The 20,939-nt window shown below is 34.2% G+C and overlaps 1 protein-coding gene across 2 annotated transcripts in view; it reads left to right on the top strand.

Annotated features, from left to right (window-relative positions):
* Positions 1–20,939, top strand: part of ZDHHC17 (zDHHC palmitoyltransferase 17) — a 139,104-nt gene that overhangs the window by 87,567 nt on the left and 30,598 nt on the right. The window contains exons 11-17 of one of the 2 annotated variants that reach the window (XM_073788386.1): positions 2,783–2,905; positions 4,143–4,205; positions 7,820–7,913; positions 8,805–8,888; positions 10,112–10,269; positions 10,927–11,021; positions 13,708–16,555. In XM_073788386.1, coding sequence (XP_073644487.1) covers positions 2,783–2,905; positions 4,143–4,205; positions 7,820–7,913; positions 8,805–8,888; positions 10,112–10,269; positions 10,927–11,021; positions 13,708–13,846 — 756 coding nt within the window. In that variant the 3' untranslated portion in view covers positions 13,847–16,555. Of the gene's footprint in view, positions 1–2,782; positions 2,906–4,142; positions 4,206–7,819; positions 7,914–8,804; positions 8,889–10,111; positions 10,270–10,926; positions 11,022–13,707; positions 16,556–20,939 lie in introns of those variants that run through there. The other variant, XR_012324284.1, reaches the window with a different exon arrangement.

Here is a 20,939-nt window from a genome sequence, read left to right as displayed (position 1 = left end):
TTTAAATGAAAACGTTGATGACAAGTATTTGTTTTATTTCTAATTGGAGGAATGTTTAAGCATAAAAACGAATACAAATTAAGAATAAAATAGTGCTTCTCTTGCTTCTAAATTCGCAGCTCTTTTCCTTTACTCAATGCTAGTGCAAACATAGTGATCAACAAATATGTATTGCTAGTGGGGTTGTAAATTGGTGTATCTTTCTGTAAATAATCTGATGGTATAAAAATATATATCAAGCAATAAAAATGTTCATACCCAAAGATATTGTTCCCATAATATTTAATGACCCAGGGTATACTGCAGAGCACTTTGGAGAGGCAGAATAGCATAGGTAGTAAGAGCCTAGCTCGTAATACCAGCTCCACCTCTAATCCATTCTTTAATCTTAGACTGCTTAATTAACCTCTGCCTCAGTTTTATCATGGGGATAGCAGCAGGCTTTATCATAGGGTTTTTGTGCAGCCTAAATAAATGGCTTGTAGTCAGTGATAAATTTTATTAATGTTAATAAATACACAATGATCTCAATTATGATTAAAAGTGCAGAATACCAAAAATAAAAGGAGTTATCTCTGGGTTGTGGAGTTATTGTTTTTGTCTTTATACTTTTTAGTGTTTTCTAACTTTCATTAGGAAAAAAGGTTTACAAAAAACAGCCATACCAAAAAATTATTTCTGTTAAATGTTTTAAATTAACTGCACTGATCTATTGCTAAAGCTAAGTTTAAACTACCATTTGAAGATATCTAATCTCTTTCCCTTTAAAAAAGCAAAGAAATTCTTTAAGTTCATCTGATATTTAATTCCTGAATACCCCTTTCAAACCTGTAGTCATTTACTGAGCTGCTAGTTAGCTCCCTGCAAATTTAATCCAGGCTGTAAGAACCTGACCTATATATACTTATATGTTAGCACTTTTTGAAACTGTTATAATAAGATACTGCCCTGAAAAATGCCACAGTTCAGCATTCGTTGCACATACATTTATCCAGCTTTATTCTTAAGCGAATTTTGCTGTTGGAAGAGCTGAAAATTTGACTTTCTGTTTATTCTCTTCTGGCTGTACCCATGGATTTTGGGGAATAAGGATGGTGAAAGTTGGGAATAAATAGGGGACTGGAGAAAGAGAAATCACTTTTATATATGGCAGGTGATATTAACTACTCTTTCTTCTTCCTTTCTTTCCTCTTGTATTTTAAGTAGTTGTTTAGTGTTTTCATATTTACCACACAAATATAGGATTGTTTCATTCATGAAGCTGTTCTTTCTTTCTTTTTTTTTTTTTTTTTTTTTTTGGTACGTAGGCCTTTCACTGTTGTGGCCTCTCCCGTTGTGGAGCACAGGCTCGGGACGCACAGGCCCAGCAGCCATGGCTCACGGGCCTAGCCGCTCCGCGGCATGTGGGATCTTCCTGGACCGGGGCACGAACCCGTGTCCCCTGCATCGGCAGGCAGACTCTCAACCACAGCGCCATCAGGGAAGCCTGAAGCTGTGCTTTCTTACCTGTGCTTCATAAGAAATGTAGAGTGTGTATATATGATAATGTCCAAATGTCTTAACAGAATGTTTGTATGATACTTGTACTACATAAAATCTTTTTTTTTTTTTTTTTTGGCCGCACCCTGTGGCTTGTGGGATCTTAGTTTCCTGACCACGGATCGAACCCAGGCCCTCGGCAGTGAGAGTGAGGAGTCCTAACCGCTGGACCGCCAGGGAATTCCCAGCCTAACATTTTATTAAATCTTTTGGTTTTTTTTTTTTTTACATGTACATGGGGGCCTTCATAAATAATGAAGAAGTGACCAGAGTAGGAATCTTTATGCCTTTTAGCAAAGAAATGATACATTTGTGAAGAAATGACAAGCCAGAGGGTTTGAGCTAGGGGCAATCAGTTATGGGGATGTGACTAGGAGCTGTGTGAGGAGACTAGTGGAAGAGAAGGGTTAGTGCAGTCAGTATGTGAACACAGGTCCCTGTCTGTCAGTGTCCTTCCCAGGCTTTGGTGATGAGGCCTTTCCTTTCTTCTCTGGTACAGGGAAGGCACCATTCTCGTGGGAAGTTCTGTGGATAGCTTTTGTACCTACGTAAAATCTTGAAAATGGTATGTTTTGTGTCCCAAAAATGTGTTGCTCTAGCAACATTGCTTTATTTCTCCCAGTGTTATTGAAAATAGTCTTTGATTCTTCACTTATAAGTGCCTAGTACATTTCTTATATTTTCATTAGGTAGAAAAATGTAAACATAGAAACTGTTTCTGTTTTAAGCAGGTTTATAAGTACCTTTTCTAAAATTAAGGCCACCTTGAATGTGGGCAAAAATGGCAACGGAGAGAATGTAAAAACAATCTTTTAAATATATGGGTATGATATCTAAGTGTTTGGTAGATTTTAATGCATATAGATAAAATATTAATAATATGCTAATTTCAACATGAGAAGTCCCTTCATTTTTGTCAAAAGAAATAATGATCATTTAAAAATAATGTATTCACTGACTTTTCAAAAGTGTCAGATAACCCTACATGATTTAAAGTTTATAAAAAATTCACATTTTTATTTTTTATACTTATTTATGAGCAGAATGGGAAATGTATTTATTTTGATGTAATAGGTAAACTAACATGTATAGATGTAATCTATTTTGATGTAATAAATAAACCATCTTGTATTTTTTTGGAGATTTTTGTGTGTATGTGTGATACAGTTTTACAGATTATAAGTTTACCTATAATAATAACTAGTTTTCATTGCTTCTTTAGATTCCTTAACTTTAGGTACATCTCAACTTTTTATTTATCCATCTTCCATTCCTTGTCAATAGTATTGCACTTTTCTACAATTTTGGAAAATCTTGGAAATCAGATCCAGGGATTATTAAAGCTACAGAGGAACAAAAGAAAAAGGTAGCAAGATACAATCTAACTAGTCACTTGTGTTTTATTGCCAGATTATCAGTATTTTTAGCAGATAATAGAGTACAAAAAAGGAAACTAGAAATTTCAAACCAAACTGAGGTTATGTGTAGTTGGTGCTCACCTTTGGTGTTCTTGTGATGCCAGTCCTTACAGTTCCATGACATTTTAAAATTTCATCTTTCTCTCCTTTATAAGGATTATGATTGTTTTGAGGGACAAATAACAGTAGTTTACACATCTGTGTAAACCTTCAGCAAATAAATATGCATTCAGTAAATGTTTGTTAAATGACTGTAAATTAGAAGGCCACTAAACTGGTTGATAGTGTAGATATATTGTTCTAATAACTGAAATGTTTGTATATATGATCCAGGGCACCCCTCATCTATAGCTGAGGTACGTAGGAAACTGAATTTATAATCCAAAGATGTCACGGTAAGTAGAGAATTGGATTAGAAGCAATTAGATCATTTTAAGAGCTGTTTAATCCAGTTTCTGAAAACAGAACAAATCCTGATGAATTATTTCCTATCCACATGGATTAAAACACTAGTAGGTTCTTACGGTCTTATCTTCCCCTTTCTAGGCTGCATAAAGAGTGCTACCCTTATGTTCCAGTATTCTTTAGACGTTACTGGTTATTGATTTGCCAGGTTTTCTTAGTCATAATCCAGTTCTGAAGATTCAGTTCTTTATTGGACTTAGGTTTACATTCATCCCTTAATCATCAAAACCTTATAGAGACTAGTTCTTAGGATAGGTCATTTAGTTTTATTCTCAGAGAAATATTCCCATAACTAAATTTAGGGTTGCTTTTTCATATATCCAAGAAATAAAATTCCTGTATTCATATTATAATGAAATAACAGAAGTAAGCGAAGAGATTTTATTATCTTTAGCTGAAAACATTGGTTAATTAAAAATGAGCATTGTGTTTGCTGCTACTCATATATTTATTTTTATTGAAGTATAGTTGATTTTCAGTGTCGTGTTATTTTCAGGTGTACAGCACAGTGATTCAGTTATACATATATATATTTTTTTCTGTTTCATATTCTTTTCCCTTATAGGTTATTACAAAATATTGAGTATAGTTCCCTGTGCTATGCAGCTGGTCCTTGTTGGTTATCTATTTTATATTTAGTAGTGTGTATTGATACTCATATTGATGGCACAATAGTTGGTATTGTTCTGTTTTGAATAATTTTTTTTTTTTAATTCACAGACAATAGTTGAACTTGCAGAGACAGGAAGTCTGGACCTCAGTATATTCTGCAGTACATGTTTGGTAATATTTTTTTCTTTATTCTTCCCTCTCTCCTCTTCCCCTACCAGTGGCATAGCATAGAGAGTTTGGGAAACCAGGACAGTTTCTTTCACTGAGCACATTTCTTGACCCACCCCTGCAAAATGCCTTTTAGATCATGGTACAGGAGGAAAGATGGTGAAAAGATGTCTCCTTTCCAATGTCCTTATTCCCCCGATGGTAGACCTTAACTACACTTCTGATTCAGTGGTGCCATTCATTTGTATTCATTCTTATTCTCTTTTTCTCTCTTAAAATGTAATTCAACAAATAAAAAACTAAGTAATAAAAGTATTTAAAATCAAAAGTTTACTGTGATTCCCTAATATACTGTTATCCTAATTACATTTTAAGAAAATTTATTCTTATATTTAAAGGTCACAGTGGGAAATTATTAGATAACTTTTAAGACAACATGGCCTCTAAACTGGTTCAATTAGAGCAGTTATCCGTCTGTATTAGAGTGTTTATTCAACTTAGAGCACTATTTTATCATTGATATTAAACATTGTCATATTCAACCAGGTCATAGATAAAGCTATATATGAAATTAAATGGCATTTACTTATGGAATCAGATATAGTGATACTGACATTGTTTTATTACTATAGACATCTAATTTCTATAGAATAATACTGTTTTGTGTTTTAATGATTTTCTGCTTAATTTTTATAATTAGTTCTTGTGGAAAATATACAGACTGCCGCAGTGGTTAAACCATATTTCTCTACATGGAAATGGAAATATCCCCAAATCATGCTTGAAACTAAATGCCCTTTTATACTTTTAAGTTATACACTACAACTGAACTAATATCTTAACAGTTGAATAATAATAAAATAATTGACTTAGTTTAGGATTCTGGAATGAGTTTTTGAAACTAAGCTCTACTTCTACAGATTCTTTTAAGTTGTTTCACTTAACCAAACAGTTGTTTGGTTGTTTGTTTCTTTGACCTAACAGTTATGATTTTGGATGTTCAAAATATATACTGCTTTACTCTTGGTAACAACTTTAGGGTACTGACTGATTCTTTTGTATTTTCAAGCATGCTTTAAAAAGGCTTTTGTTTCTGTGCTTTACAATAGGTAATTTACAGAATTGTATTCTTAACATTTAGGACATTTTTATACTCTACTATTCTGTGAAAATACAATTCTGTTCCACAAAGTCAGGTATACATTGCTGATATCCTTGCCATATAGCAAACAGGTTGTTTTTTTTTTTTTTTAACACTTTATAGGCTACGCATTTAATCAATTATACCAAATTGTCATTCAAACATTGTATATGTGCTTTTAGCAGTACACTCAAAGCAAGCAGTGGTACATGTCATGAATAGTTAGACAACTTCACTAGAGAATTTTCTGTCCATCCTGAACATTGGAGTTAAAAGTATGGTCAGAAGTAAAACAATAACTTTCCATTTTGATAGGAAGACAAACATTTGGTAAACAGTTCAATTAAATTAGTTGGATGGTTCTTCAGGACTGATACAGATTCTTGGGTCAGCTGCCTACCACTGCTGTTGTTTTCTTATCCTGGTGTGGTTGTCATTTGGGGTCAGCAGTCTTTTCTATAGACAGTTCAATGCAGAGGCCCTTCTTAATTGGGAAATATGAATTTAAGAGTTGATTCTCTTCAGTTTCCTTGTGCATGAGGTACTTGAGAATACCTGATAAGAAGCCTTTCATCTAGGTTGGAGACAGTCCTTTAAATGGTACTTATTCCAGTATGCATAACCCCTTGGTTATAGATCATGGGGCACCTGATCTTCATCCAAAGATAGATTACAGTGATCAGCTTCAGAAACAAGCTTAGGATATCTTCTTAATAACTCAGTTAAGCTTTACAATAACATAACATAGTAACAAAGAGCCATTTGGGAAGAGAGTTTTAGACAGTAAATACTGACCTCAATTAACAAAACTAGAATTTAACATCTATTGAAACATAATCTTTTCTGTCTAAAAGTACCCCCATTTTTATCAGATATAGCCAAATTATGATTGTAGAAAGAATATCCCAAGTGGAAAACACATTTTCTAACCATTTCTTTTTTCATTGTGAGGGCATCAGTCTTGCAGTCAGCAAACAGGTTCTTTATATAGAGTTGCTCAATACAGTTTCATTATTAAGTAAATATCTGATGGTAAGAACAAGACTTTCTCTCATCATAGCATAAACATTTTATTATATATTATGTTATCATAAGCTGCATAATTCTGGATAGATAATTTGTTATTGTAAAATAAAGAGCTTGTTCTATTATAAAATGATTCAAATTGACAGAGGTATTTGTCATTATATGGGTATCTTTACTTTGAAAAATACACAGACACATGTAGATAAGAATTTTCTAAAAATGAATTGCTCTGTAAGTGAACTACGGCAACTGTTGTGTTTAGGAGGCTTGTGTCAGTTTTTGTGCAGAATTCATTGACAGCTGTTGCCCAGAGGGGAGACTTAGCTGAGAGTTGGAAGTAAGGATAAAATTTGTTTGATATATCCTACTTCTTTCTGCTAATAGGTTTAGTCTCATATCTGTGGTGAAGAATGACTTAGCCTTTTCTTGGGTCCACAGATTTTTTAATACATGTAAGAACCGCATAGTGCACCTATGCCTTTTTCTTAGTACCTCAGAATAGTGTGTAATTTATGCAAACTGTTGGGGAAATGTTAGTGCTTTTATTGAAACACTAATAAAGGATATTACAAAATTTGTTTCTAGCAAGGGTTAATAACTGTAGCTCTTGTCATGTATCCAGCATTGGGACTAGCAGCTCTTTGAAGATCGCCAATGAGTTCTTGTATTCACTTGGTTGCTTTAGAGTAATGTAGAGAAAAACATTTCATAACACTTAAAACATCATAAACGTGAGTTTTTTATTGCCTGTGAAGACCTGAAGAATGTATTTTATGTTTTTTAAAACAAACAGGGACTGCCTAAACTTCTTAAGCATGTTGTACTTTCTTAGATAAGGTCGTGCAGTTCAGCAGAGGAAGTGCTGTACCTTAATCTGAGATCTCAGATTTCTTTCACTAAAAGAAAGACGTGTACACTTACTGGGATTTTTTGCTGGATTTGTAAACTTTGGGAAACATTTTATTAATGATGCGAATTTTAAAAGCTCTCTTTTATTCACTTCTAAATTGACCTTCCTTTTACTAAGGAACCAATTTCATTTTATTAAGCAACAACCAGTATTATGACCATTAATTGCAATACATTTTCATTAAGAAGCCTGAAGAGTGATATTTGAGGAATTTGAGGGCTGTGAATTAAATATAGTACCATTCATTGCAACAGCAAATTGATCTTTGATTCTTAATTATTTTTGTGAATTGATGGTTCTGCCCTGTCTTAGGAATTTATATTTTAGAGTAGACTTATCCTCTTCATCTTTGTTGTTGCAGTTGAAATTTTATTAAACAAAAGTGATTTTTGTTTGGTTCTATTCCTTTGGAAACCTTGGTATAATCCTTTTCAAAAAATACCGGGTTTTTTTCATATTGTATTTTGAGAAAATAAAATGTTCGGCTTTCCTCTCTTAGGTATAGTGCCTTTCATAATCTTTTAACATGCCTGTTAACAGATACGGAAACCAGTGAGGTCCAAACATTGTGGTGTGTGCAACCGCTGTATTGCAAAATTCGACCATCATTGCCCATGGGTGGGCAATTGTGTAGGTAAGTTTTATGAGTAATTTCTAAATATATTGTTCATTTAAATTACTCTAGGCAACTAATGAAGTACAATATTAAAGTAGGTGTAGAAGGTTCATTCTAGCACCCTACAATACCCCTCGTTCCCCCAATTATTTTCTGAGTGCCAAAACATCAACTCAGTTGTAAGAGAGAGGGGAAAAGACATCATAAAATCAGTGTCTAGAAAAGATTGATATAATTTCTCTATCAATTCTCTCTGGTGCCTACTCTTTCCTATTTTCTCCATTGGATAACAGTGAAATCAATAAGGGGGCAGATTGTGTTGTTTTTTAGTTAAACTAAAGAAAGTAAGGCAATAAAAAATATTTAAAGGTTGTTATGTACAGAGGCAGAGAAGAATGACAGATAAGAACTCTACATATCTCAGTGTTCAAGAATGGCATAGTCTGAGGAAATGAACTAAGTGGTCTGAGACGTGGCCCTGGAGATTTTATGAGAGGACAGCAGGGAAACATTACAAAGATTGTATGACTATGTTGGGGAGAAGCCTTTAAAAAGTAGGATTTTAAAGTTTATAAAACTAAAGATAAAATAGGATTATTTAAACCTCAAGGCAAATAGTAGAATTAAAGCTCAAACTTGTGATTTATTTGGTTCATTAAGACTCTTTTGAATGAATATCATTGCAGTCACTACATCTTTGTGTGTCATTATAAGCATTCTTTTATTTTAACAATTTTATTAAAACATTTATTTTCTTGAAGAACATTTTGTAAAATAAATAATGTATGTGATTATTGTCCAAGGTGTATCTCACTTTTCATGGAATTTCGCCACCCCTACCTCACCCCTAGGTGTATCTCCAGTTGTTTTTTCTTAGCTAAAAAAAATTGCTTCTGTTTTGTTCTTTAGGTGCAGGCAACCATAGATACTTTATGGGCTACCTATTCTTCTTGCTTTTTATGATCTGCTGGATGATTTATGGTTGTATTTCTTGTGAGTACAATTAGTTTTTTATCTTCTTAAAACACGTGTTTGCATACTCATGCTTTACCATATTAACAAAAAATATGATAATGACAAATGTGTTTTAACTAAAAATTATGGTTTGGGGCACCTCACTACAATGAAGCATAGAGAAAAAATAGATATAGAACTGTCAAACATGTTCAACATAGAGTATAAGAAACAGAATTATCAGTTAATTATCTTTTAATAGGCTTTGAAAAGCTTCTGGGTAAAAAACACCAACATTTTTCACATCACATGCTTGCTTTACTCTAGTAGTTTATAGATTTTGTGATTGTGCTAGTTGCTCTTTCTTACCAAACAGCTGGGAAAATATAGTTAAGTTTGCACAGAACTTGAAATGTTTTGAAGAGTAAGGTATAATTATTGCCTATTAGAGAATATTTAAAAGGTTAAGAATAAGTTGTCATTCAGTGATCATATGGGTGTAGTATCTTAGAAGAAATGATGGGGTTTTATTGCACTGAGAACATAATTTGGAAAGAATTTAAATGAAAATATTAGCTACTGTCCTTCAGGGCTTGGTGGTATTTAGCACAAAGATGTATTAGATACTGACTTAAAAATAAGTCTTGGATGATTTCCTAGTCCTCCTACTCCCACAGATATTAAGAATAATCTCTGTTATTGCCCTAATGAAAAAGGAGGTTACTTCCTCAAATAGGGATTAACAGAGAGAACGATTTTGTCAGAGATCTTTACCTAATTTCTGGCAGCCCAACACACCTGAGAGAGAGAGCATAGTCCTACTAATAACATCAGTTCTTTATGGCAGCAGCTCTCAAAGAGTAGATTTTGTTTTGGAAAAAGTCCCCCTCACCAAGGTGATCTTGTGTTATGTTCCTCCCCTCCAAAGAAGTCTCACATATCTGTATCATCTTATCTTTGTATAAAGGAATTGTTTTTTTTACATATTGTATGTATGCAATACCAATCAAATAAAAACTGTATTATCGTTACAGTACAGGTTTGTTTGTTTTTAGGATTGCCTGCTGCTTTTTCTATTTCTGCTTTTGATATGTTTTTTCACTAATGTACAAGGGGATTATTTAAGAGTATGAAAATACTTGCATTGAAAGTCATCAGTTAAATTCTTGGATCGTGTTTTCTAAGTGGTGCCTACCACAAATGTCCACACGAGGTGCTTGGATGGTTATGAGTAAATTTGCGTTCTTCTGCTCTGATTTTAGACTGGGGACTCCACTGTGAGACCAGTTATACCAAGGATGGATTTTGGACATATATTACTCAAATTGCCACATGTTCACCCTGGATGTTTTGGATGTTTCTGAACAGTGTTTTTCATTTCATGTGGGTGGCTGTATTACTCATGTGTCAGATGTATCAGGTATGTGCAAGTGCATTATTTGTTCTTTAGTGTGCAGAGAACTCTTAAAAATTCACTCCTAGCTTAAAAGATAACAATGTATTCTCTTTATAACCATTCCTACTTTTCAGTAATTAAAATTTTTTCAAGAGTTAAAATTTTCAGTTTGCTGTTCCTTTCTTCTTCACTCTTTCTCTCCACCTCTCCTCCCTCTTCTTATTTTATGAACTTTTAACTTTCACTACTACTGTCATCAAAACTTTTTATTTCTCTTTCCTGGTTTACATACATCCAGTTGGATATAAGTGTGAGCTTAGACTGATGGTTCCATTAATTTTGTGTGTGTTTTAATATTTTATTACCTACAAATATCAGTATTTACTCAAGAGTTTTTTTAATTAGGATTTTTAAAAAAGCTCCTTCTTAAAGGGGCTGATGGAGAGGTAGTATGTACATAATGTCCATGCCTACACATACACAGTGCCAGGTGACCTGTTTTTAAATATTTTCCCTGTTTAACCAGCTACTTCCCACAGAGTCAGATAGTACTGTGTAAACCCGCTTGATGATCTCCTGATGGAAAGCCAGAAACAGACTCCATCCTGATCCTCTTGAGAATTAACTTGTTTTATATTAAGTATCCAGAGAGTTAATGGTTTGCTTTCTCTTGCCTCTTAGATATCATGTTTAGGTATTACTACAAATGAAAGAATGAATGCCAGAAGATACAAGCACTTTAAAGTCACAACAACATCTATTGAAAGCCCATTCAAGTACGTACATATCTATGAATTTAATATTTTCTCTTGACATATAAAGTTCCTTACTAACTAAACTCAGCAAATATCTAGTGAGTACATCAAAGAGAAGTATTTTCTTTAAGAATGGCAATAATATATGAAACAGGGAATATTTATTTTACTTAACAATGTGTAAAATAGCTTATAAAACATACCAAATACCAAGATTTCTGCCAGGTGAAACATTGGTTAGTTCACCATAACTTTAGTATTTATCACATTAACTGTATATAAATTTGTGATATTCATTTTTTCCTTAATTATACAATTCAAACTTTATTGACCTACTAACGTTTAGTATTTGTTCTTTAACCTTTCCATCAATTTATAAATTTTCATTCAAAAATGAATGTATCCAGAAAATTGAAATAAGATTTTAAAAAATACAGTTGATTAAAATTCATTATTTAGGGAAATTTCCCAGACTCTAGGGCAACTACTTTTTGGTGCAAATTACTTACTTTATTTGCCCTCTGAATGACACAAAAATTTCCACACACCTAGTTTTCTCTTCTTTAATTGAAGTATGATTGACATATGACATTATATTAGTTTCAGGTGTACAACATAATGGTTTGATACTTGTATACACTGCAAAATGATCACCGCTAAAATCTAGTTAATGTCTGTCACCATACATAATTGCAAATTTTTTTTTTCTTGTCATGAGAACTTTTAAGATCTATTCTCTTAGCCATTTTCAAATATGAAGTACAATATTAACTATAGTCACCATGCTGTACACTGCATCCCCAGGGCTTACTTATTTTAGAACCAGAAGTTTGTACATTTTGAACCTCCCTCGCCTATTTCGCCCAGCCCCACCCCCAGCCTCTGCCCTCTACCAGTCTGTTCTCTGTATCTGTGAGCTTGAGTTTGGTTGTTCAGATTCCATGTAAGTGAGATTATGTGGTATTTGTCTTTCTTTGTCTGACTTATTTCACTTATAATGCCCTCACGGTCCATCCATGTTATCACAAGTGGCTATATTTCCTTCTTCTTTACAACGGCTGAATTTTATTTCATTGTGTGTGTGTGTGTCGCATTATTTCAATCTATTCATCTGTCGATGGACACTTAGGTTGTTTCCATATCTTGCCTGTTGTAAATAATGCGGTAATGAACATGGGGTGCAGATATCTTTTCAAGTTAGCGTTTTCATTTTCTTTGGATAAATACCCAGAAGTGGAATTGCTGGATCATATGGTAGTTCTATTTTTAATGTTTTGAGGAACCTCCATACTGTTTTCCACAGCGGCTGCACCAATTTACATTCCCACCAACAGTGCACAAGAATTCCCTTTTCTGCACATCCTCACCAACACTTGCTTTTCTTGTCTTTTTGATAATAGCCATTCAAACAGGTATGAGGTGATATCTCATTGTGGTTTTGATTTGCATTTCCCTAAAAATTAGTGACGTTGAGCATCTTCTCGTGTCTGTTGGCCATCTGTATGGCTTCCTTAGAAAAATGTCTATTCAGATCATCTGCCTATGTTTTAGTTGGATTGTTTGCTTTTTTGCTATTGAGTTGTGTGAGTTCTTTATAGATTTTGGATATTAACCCCTTATCAGATGTATGATTTGCAAATATTTTCTCCCATTCAGTAGGTTGCCTTTTCATTTTGTTGATGGGTTTCCTTTGCTGTTCAGAACCTTTTTAGTCTAATGTAGTCTCATTTATTTATTTTTGCTTTTGTTGCCTTTGCTTTTGGTGTCAGATTCACAAATTCATCACCAAGACTGAGGTCAAGGAGCTTACCACTTGTGTTTTCTGGTTTCAGTTCTTACATTCAAGTCTAATCCATTTTGAGTTAATTTTTGTGTATGGTGTAAGATAGTGGTCCAGTTTAATTCTTTCGCATGCGGCTGTCGAGTTTTCCCAACACCATTTATTGAAGAGACTGTTCTATTCTTTTATTTATATATATATATATTTTAATTTGCATTCACTTCAAAGTTAAGAAACAGTAGTTTCCTAATAATAGAAATATTTAAAACTTTGAGTTTTACTCAAGCTGCTTGTCTACTGCCATCAAGCTTTTGTGGTGCTATTAATTGTTGCATGTTTGTGGAAAGCATGTAAACCTTTAAATAAAAGCAAAAATAATAGAGTCGGTTGAGTAGTTTTGAGAATTCTCCCATAGGCACAATAATTGTATAAGGTGTAAAACTGACTGCTTTTCCAAAGGTATTCTTGAAGTTCTAAAATTTTGGGAACTTCCCTTAATATTTCTTTTTTTAAATTGCTATTCTTAGGTACACTGTCAAGTTTATGCTATTGATATTATTTTGTCTTTTACTCTCTCAATTTTGGATATAGTTTGTCTCCTTGCCAAAGAGCCACCAGTCAAGGAAAGGTTTTATCAAAAATTGCGTATTACACAGGAATGAAAGAAATGCAAATTTGAATAACTTTAATATATAATTGTATAACCCATTGTATTAGCAAAAGAGAAAAATCAGAGCCGTGAAGAAATATGAATGCGTACATATTTTGTAGAGTTATAAGCAGGTTCTTTCTGGCAGGAAACCTGAGTTCTTAAGTTTCGAAAAAAATATATTTAACATTAAAATGATATTAAACTCCTATTAAATTATTGTACTAATAGACTTTTTTTTCTTTTTCTTTTTCTTTTTTGGTGGGGGTGGTGTTTAGCCATGGATGTGTAAGGAATATTATAGACTTCTTTGAATTTCGATGCTGTGGCCTCTTTCGTCCTGTTATTGTGGACTGGACCAGGCAGTATACCATAGAATATGACCAAATATCAGGATCTGGGTACCAGCTCGTGTAGCAGCATCTTTATCCTATGAAGCATATTGCTGAGTGGTGCCTGAAAATTGTGTCTGTCCGTGTCTCTCTCACACTCGAATCCACATCCTTTGAACAAACAGCATGCTATATGTAGGGCTAACTGTGAATTTTAGTCTTTTTTTTCAACACTTTTATTAACAAAAGTAAACATGGACAGAACACACTGCCACTTCTGGGAAGAATAAAGGTCTTAAAAAGAATGTTAATGGTTCTTAATATGGGAATTCACAAAATACTCAACTTTTTGGTTTTGTTCTCATAACATTTTTCATGAAAAAAGAGTGAACTTATTCTGTTGACAGACATGGTATACTGATCAGAAATGCTTGATTCTAGCTAAAACTAAATTTATGGTATACAGCTAAATTTTATGATGCAATCTAGTATTGCATTTAATTCCAAGAAAGTTGTCTTAAATTGCTTCAGACTAGTATTATGTACGTGTTAGAATGTACATGTAAATACTGTGATGAAAATCATGTTGTTTTATTAGGGATCTACTGTAATGTGTCTTCAAAGACACAAGAAAATAATGTTCACCAAAAAATGTGCTAACAATATTTTATTGCTATCAGCTGTTGGCAATGCTGATATATCTCTAGTTCAGTGAAATAATTTTTAGTAACCTTGCTCTAAGGTTTTATGGTCTGATAATAAAGCACTTGCATGAGTATAGTAAGTCATGTTATTTTGTTCAACTTAAAAGCCCTACTAAGTGCATGATACACCTCATAGTATGTATACTGGCACACACTATCCAGTAAAGCATAAATTAGAATTTAATTTGATGTGCACATAGTCCAGTTTTTTAAGGGTTGAGCTATTTTCAAGAAAAGGCAGAACAAATAAGTTAATGCAAAATTCTCAATAATAGAAATAAATGGCTATACTGCAAAATAAAGTGTAGACAAAATAATGGAGTCTAGCTAAAGATGGAGCATGATCTCTGTACATACAGCACATGTGAATAAAAGAAAAGCTAATGGTATATTCTGGTTTTTAAAGAATGACCTATCAGAAAGAATTTTATCCCTAAGATTGTTTCAATTTTCCCAATATTGAATGTTTTGAAATTTGTTAATGCTGTCTGAAACAATTTCAGATTTTCGAATTGTCAAACATGATGCACTGATCAATTTTTGTTGCAGCATTTCCATACTCTCATGGTGAACTGTTGGTCACTGCTTCCATAACTATTGTTTACAGGTTTAGTCCTCTTAAGCGCTGTAGCAAACTGTGGTTCGAGCAACCTGTGGGAAACCTGTGAGAGGGAATGGGCTGGGGGAGGGTGGGAAAATGGTGGTCCGACCAATGACAGATCCTAGACCAGTGTAAAGATTGCGTATCTGCATATAAATAATTTATCAAATAGTTTTCTCTTTGTGTCTCTATGTGTTAGTGTATTTAAAGCTGCTCATTTCATTTTATCCAACCAAAAAGAAAAGGGAGATAATTAATGAGCTTCTAGTGATGTTCAATATCGCTGTTAATAAGCATTATACCCTGCAAGTTCACTGCATGTCTGATGCTTGGTAAAATTAGTATTCTCTGTAAAATGCAGATTACAGGTATTAAAGCAGTCTAGTGGTATACCCGCCCCTTGCCTTAGTAAGAGGAGCAGTGAAAATGTATATAGTTGATGTTCAGTATTTCCAAGTACCATTTTTATATAGTAGTTTCTTTGAGCATAAGTCATACATCAAAAAAATTACTCTTAGTGTACTTGAGTGTTTTAATATTAGAAAATTGGCATATGTACTTTATTTTTGAAAAGGGAAGAGATGGGTGTGGGGTGGCAATAGCATTGTGCCATTTTGTCATAGAATGTACAAAATTGGTTAACTTTACAAATGTCTCTGCTAGTTTTGACTAATTGGGGGAAATTTTAGATAATTTTTAAATTCAAAGTTATTTATAAAAGGCTAGAATTCATTTTAATTTTTTGTATTTTGAGGCACTTCACGTGAAGACTCAGTTGCAGTTTTTATCGAATACATTTTTATTAACAGTCAAATACAATGGTGGTTTTCTCAGAGTTTGGATGAGAGTGTTGTTACCATGTACTTTCTTTATGGTACAGTATTCTTTCCAGTGCAAAGGAGATGTCTTTCAGTTAGACAGAAAAAAACAAAACTCTAGATGTATACATGGAAAATATTAGCAATGTTAATGCTTTAGTACTAGCCATCTCATAGTACCAGTGAAATTTATAACTCAGAAATGGTCGGATGGTCAGGAGCCAACCATGCCTCTGTGTACCGTCTAATTATTTTGTAGGTCTGTGTGTGGAACCAGTTTAACCCCGTTCTAAAGTTGTGTATGAAGGTGACCCTTTGGGGAATAGTTCGTATCAGCTTCATTGCATACTTTTAGCAAATAGGAACTTATTTCTCAGCTCTAAACATGAATTACTTCTTTGGAATTTTTTCCTTATTTTGTTGTTCCCAGGAATTTATTTGAAATATTAGTAGGCATAAAACAGCATCATTATTATACTTAAGCTATGGATATTTTTATTTTATATTTTCTTTATTTATAACTGTGCCAAGTATTATTTTGCTACTTAACGTGTTACTCTGTGGAAAGAAAAACCTGTAAAGTGTTTAATAAATTAGCTCTCCTTACATAAATTAAATCTGTCAAAATTTTGTAAAATATTAATCAGAATAAATATTGACTCTTAAATGTGTGTTTGGTTTTTTGCTCAGTTCTCTTCAAGAAATTGATGAAACACAGGTAGTGGTACCTGTGATATGAAAAGATTATTCTATATGTTTATATCTGGGTCAACTAGGAATCAGGTGGCAAGACTAGAAATTGGCAAAAATAGAAGGTAGTGGTAGTATTCTTTAAAAAAAACAAAAACCAGCAACCTCTAATTCTGTGTGTGTATGTTTGTGTTTGTAATGAATTTTTTTAAAATAAGAGAATATGTTTTTCTTTAAGAATTTTGTATTCCATGGAGTTACTTAGGATCCTCAAGGACTGTATGAATCTGTAAGATTTAAATGTAAGTATGTCTAAAGACTCTGTAGTAAAACAGTGGAAAAGGAAACCTACCAAGCATTGATCTCAGTTACTTGAGAAACCCTGCATGACTAAGAAAGCTTTATTTGGGATTTCAAAAAGCAAAAATTATGGAGGAACCCTTTCCTGTTGTTCACATGATTGTTTATGGTTTAATTGAGAACGCAGTGGTATTAAACAAATATTTTCAGATTGGACTAATTTTCATTTCATAATTATTTTACGGTATTGAAAGTAATGCCTCCAGAGCTGTGTAGAACTCAAGTAACAATATTTTGAACAAATATAAATAATAAAGGAAATTCTACTGTAAGCCCTCCCTTTTCATTCCAGTTAGGTACTTTTCTCCTCTTTGTCTTCTTGTCTGGATTCCCCAGTCCTTCCCAGATTGGTAGATTGTACCTATGATGTAGATTTCTGGTTCTAAGAGTTTACAGAGATAATTGGAAACAAGTGGTACATACCAGGACAAGAAATATTAGCTTCAGGTCAGAAAGTAAACCTTCAATTTCATAAAGTTCTTGGTATTAGAGTTTTCTATTAAATATCTTTATGTGACTATTAAAATAGAAAAATCTGTAATTCCAAGTGGAAACTTCAGAATGTCCCTTGATCTAGGTCAGCTAAGTCATAAACTCAAGGAAACCAAATGTGCCTCTTAGAAAACTCTTTTTGCCTTTGAATTGGAGTATGAATGTTTTGCTCAGATAAATTTTACCAGAATATCTCTGTCATCAGATATTTACTGGGATTGGAAAATACTTTTTAATAGACAGCAGTGTTTCTAGTACTAAGTAAGAAAGAGGGATTATTTCCATCCAAAGCATTAGAAAGCCTCATTGCTGCTGCTGCTGTTTCTTGGATCTGTAGGTTTACAGTTGTCATCAAATTTGGAAATTTTTCAGTCATTGTTTCTTCAAATATTTTTCTTCCCCCCCTTTCAGCAAACTCCAGTTATACGTATATTAGGCCACTTGAGATTGTCCTATAGCTCAGTGATAATTCATTTTTTAAAATGCCCTTTTTTTCCCCAGTGTTTATCTTGGATAGTTTTTAATGTCTTTAAGTTCACTTACATTTTTTTCTGCACTGTCTAGGCTGTCTGTCATCAGTACTATTCAGTATTTTTTATCTGCCACATTATAGTTTTCACCTACAATGTTTTATTTGAACCATTTTTACATCTTCTGTATCGCTACTTAACTCTGAAAATAGAGAGTACAGTTATAATTGACTGTTTTAATATTCTTACCTGTTAATTTTCATATGTATGTCAGGTCTGGGTTGGTTTTGATAGATTTTTATTCATCATTATGGACTGTATTTTCCTACTTCTTTGCATGCCTGGTAATTTTTGATTAGATGCCAGACACTATGAATTGAGTGCTGGGTATTTTGTTATTCTTATAAAAATTCCAGAGCTTTGTTCTGGGATGCAATTATTCGGAAACTTTGATCCTTTCAGGTTTTGCTGTTAAGCAAGATTTGTTAGGCAGGACCAGAGCAGTCTTCAGTTCAGGGTTAATTATTCCCCATTACTAAGGCAAGACCTCAGTAATGTACTGAGGTCTCCATCCAGAGCTCCAAGAGTCACACTTCTCAATCTCACTGGTGAGAATAGGCACTATCCCCAGCTCCATATGAGCACCAGACACCATTCTCTCTAAATCTTTCAGGTGTTTTTTTCCGTAATCTTGGATCTTGGGTAGTTACCCCGCATGCATGTGCAATCAGAACACAGCTGAAGACTTGCGGCCGGGGGGTGGGGGGGGGGGTGTTGGATGGAGCTCTACAAATTCCTGGGATTCTTTCTCTGTGCAGCTCTCTCCAGTCCCTCCAAAGCTAGCTGCTCTGGTTTCTCTGGACCCTCAGCTCTGTGTCCTCAACTTGGGGTGCCTTACAGCTCCCTCTGTATTCTCTCTCCTTAGACTATAGCCTGGAAACTCTGAAAATCCCAAGACTGACCTCATTTTCTCCATAACTTTCCTTTGTTGCCTATTGTCATTCGTTCTCAAAACCATATTTTTTCATGTAATTAGTCTGTGTTTTTGATTGTTTCAAGTGAGAGGGTAAATCGGGTTCCTGTTATTTCAACTTGACTATAAGTGGAAGTCTGAGTTAACACATTTTTTTAAAATTTTGTTTAATTTCTAATATGGAAAGTAATGATAGATGTAACTGTCATAAACAAAAGCTCTTTGGGGGTCCTCAGTAACTTGAAGAATGTAAAGAGTTCCTGAGATCAAAAAGTTTGAGAACCAGTGGTCCAGGCCATCATTTCCCAGTGCTCCTTGAGATGTTAGTGGTTCCATGGACAACTAATTCAGTGCAAGGCTTTCTTCAAGTTAAAACAGACTCCTCAACTACAAGATCTCAAGGCCTTCAATCTGCTAGCATGCAGTGTGAATCTACAGGAACATAGATAGATGGCTGTAACGCTCCCTGAACTTAATTGATCGTGAAGACTTTTTAGAACTAGAGTTGCCAGCAGTCCTCCCTAAATATACCAAACCACCACAAGGGGCTGAAAATATCCCAAGTGGGTCATTTTCAAAACAAATGCAGCGTGCAGCACTTTAATATCACATTTGGATTACTTTGGGGCTACTCTGTTGACTTACCTCCAAATGATGAAAGTGATTCCTCCGAGAACAGAGCCTGCCCAAAGCCAAATTCCCTTTTCCACTCCTAGAACCACTGGAAGCTAATTTTATAGTTTTGGAGTAGCTGTTTTGCCATGGCTCCCAATTTAAGAATAAATTTAATTCTGAAAGGGGGTCTAAACTTTATCAGGCAGAAATTTCAAATTACCAGGTACCTGGCAACTTCATGTAGAATATTTTCCTATCAGATATCTATTAGCATCTCCAGTACAATTTGGGAAACATAGTTGGATGGGAAATGTTGGCTCTGTGTGGGAACAGTTACAACATTCTGCTTATCTACAGCACTGAAAAATTTAGTGGTTAAAAAGGCATTTTTGTTCACAGATTTGCAATTTAGGACTCAACATAACTCACTTTACTCCACTGGGTGTCAGCTGGGATGGTTCAAAAACTGGGGACTGGAATAGCCTGAAAGCTTACTCACTCACATGTCTGTTAGTTGATACTGGCTGATGGGGAAGATCTTAGCTGAGGTTATGGCTCTAATACTTACATGTGGCCTCCCCATGTAGTCTGGGCTTCCTCAAAACATGGTGGCTGAGTTCCAGGAGTAAGCATCTCAAGAGAAAGAGGCAGGCAAGAGCTGTGTTGTCTTTTCTAACCTAGCCTGGTCCATTATACTCTGTTAGTTAAAAATGAGTCACTAAGGTTGACCCTTATTCAGAGAAAGGGGAATTAGACTCCATCTTTTGTTGGAATGTCAAATAATTTGTGCATGTGTTTAAAACAACCACAGAAAAAAATCACAAGTTACTCCGTAAATCTTCTTCAGTTCAGCCCAGTCCCTTTATTGTTAACTTCCCCAGCCTGCTTACCAAAAAGACCCTCCCCTCTCCCACGGTGAAACTTGCCTTATGGAACATGTGAAGTATTCAAGGCTATGATATAAATAACCATGAATTCTTTCACCTGGTATACCCTCAACTGACCTTTTCCTACCACGTTTCTGCTTTTTTTTTTCTTTTGAGGTCATATAAGATTAAGATGTATTCACAGATTAGGCTGGTTCAACTTTACAAATACACATTACAGACTGATTATCACACCCTGCCGCTGAAAAATAAAGGGTTGGATTGAGTCTGGTAATGAACTAAAAGTTTCTGGAGAAATAATGAAAATATACCTTATATAGTCTGATATTCCTTTTCTCCCTGAGCCAGCTGAATATGCCAGGACAATGCAGCATTTGCTAATTTTGCAGGATTGAGATTTGTGAGAAAAACACAAATCCTCAACCCAGTTTCTAGGATTAGTAATTCACTATCAGATGAGAGTGGGGAGTCTTTAAAAAGTCACACTGAGCCTCAGATTCTGTAGTTGTCTGTAGGTAGCTGTTTATAATGATCTTTAGATCGAGATAAATCAAAAGAATTTTTAAGT

This window comes from Tursiops truncatus, chromosome 11 (assembly GCF_011762595.2).
Source record: "Tursiops truncatus isolate mTurTru1 chromosome 11, mTurTru1.mat.Y, whole genome shotgun sequence".
NCBI lineage: Eukaryota > Metazoa > Chordata > Mammalia > Artiodactyla > Delphinidae > Tursiops > Tursiops truncatus.
Note: the sequence above shows the minus strand (reverse complement) of the source record. Positions and strands in the feature narration are given on the sequence as shown.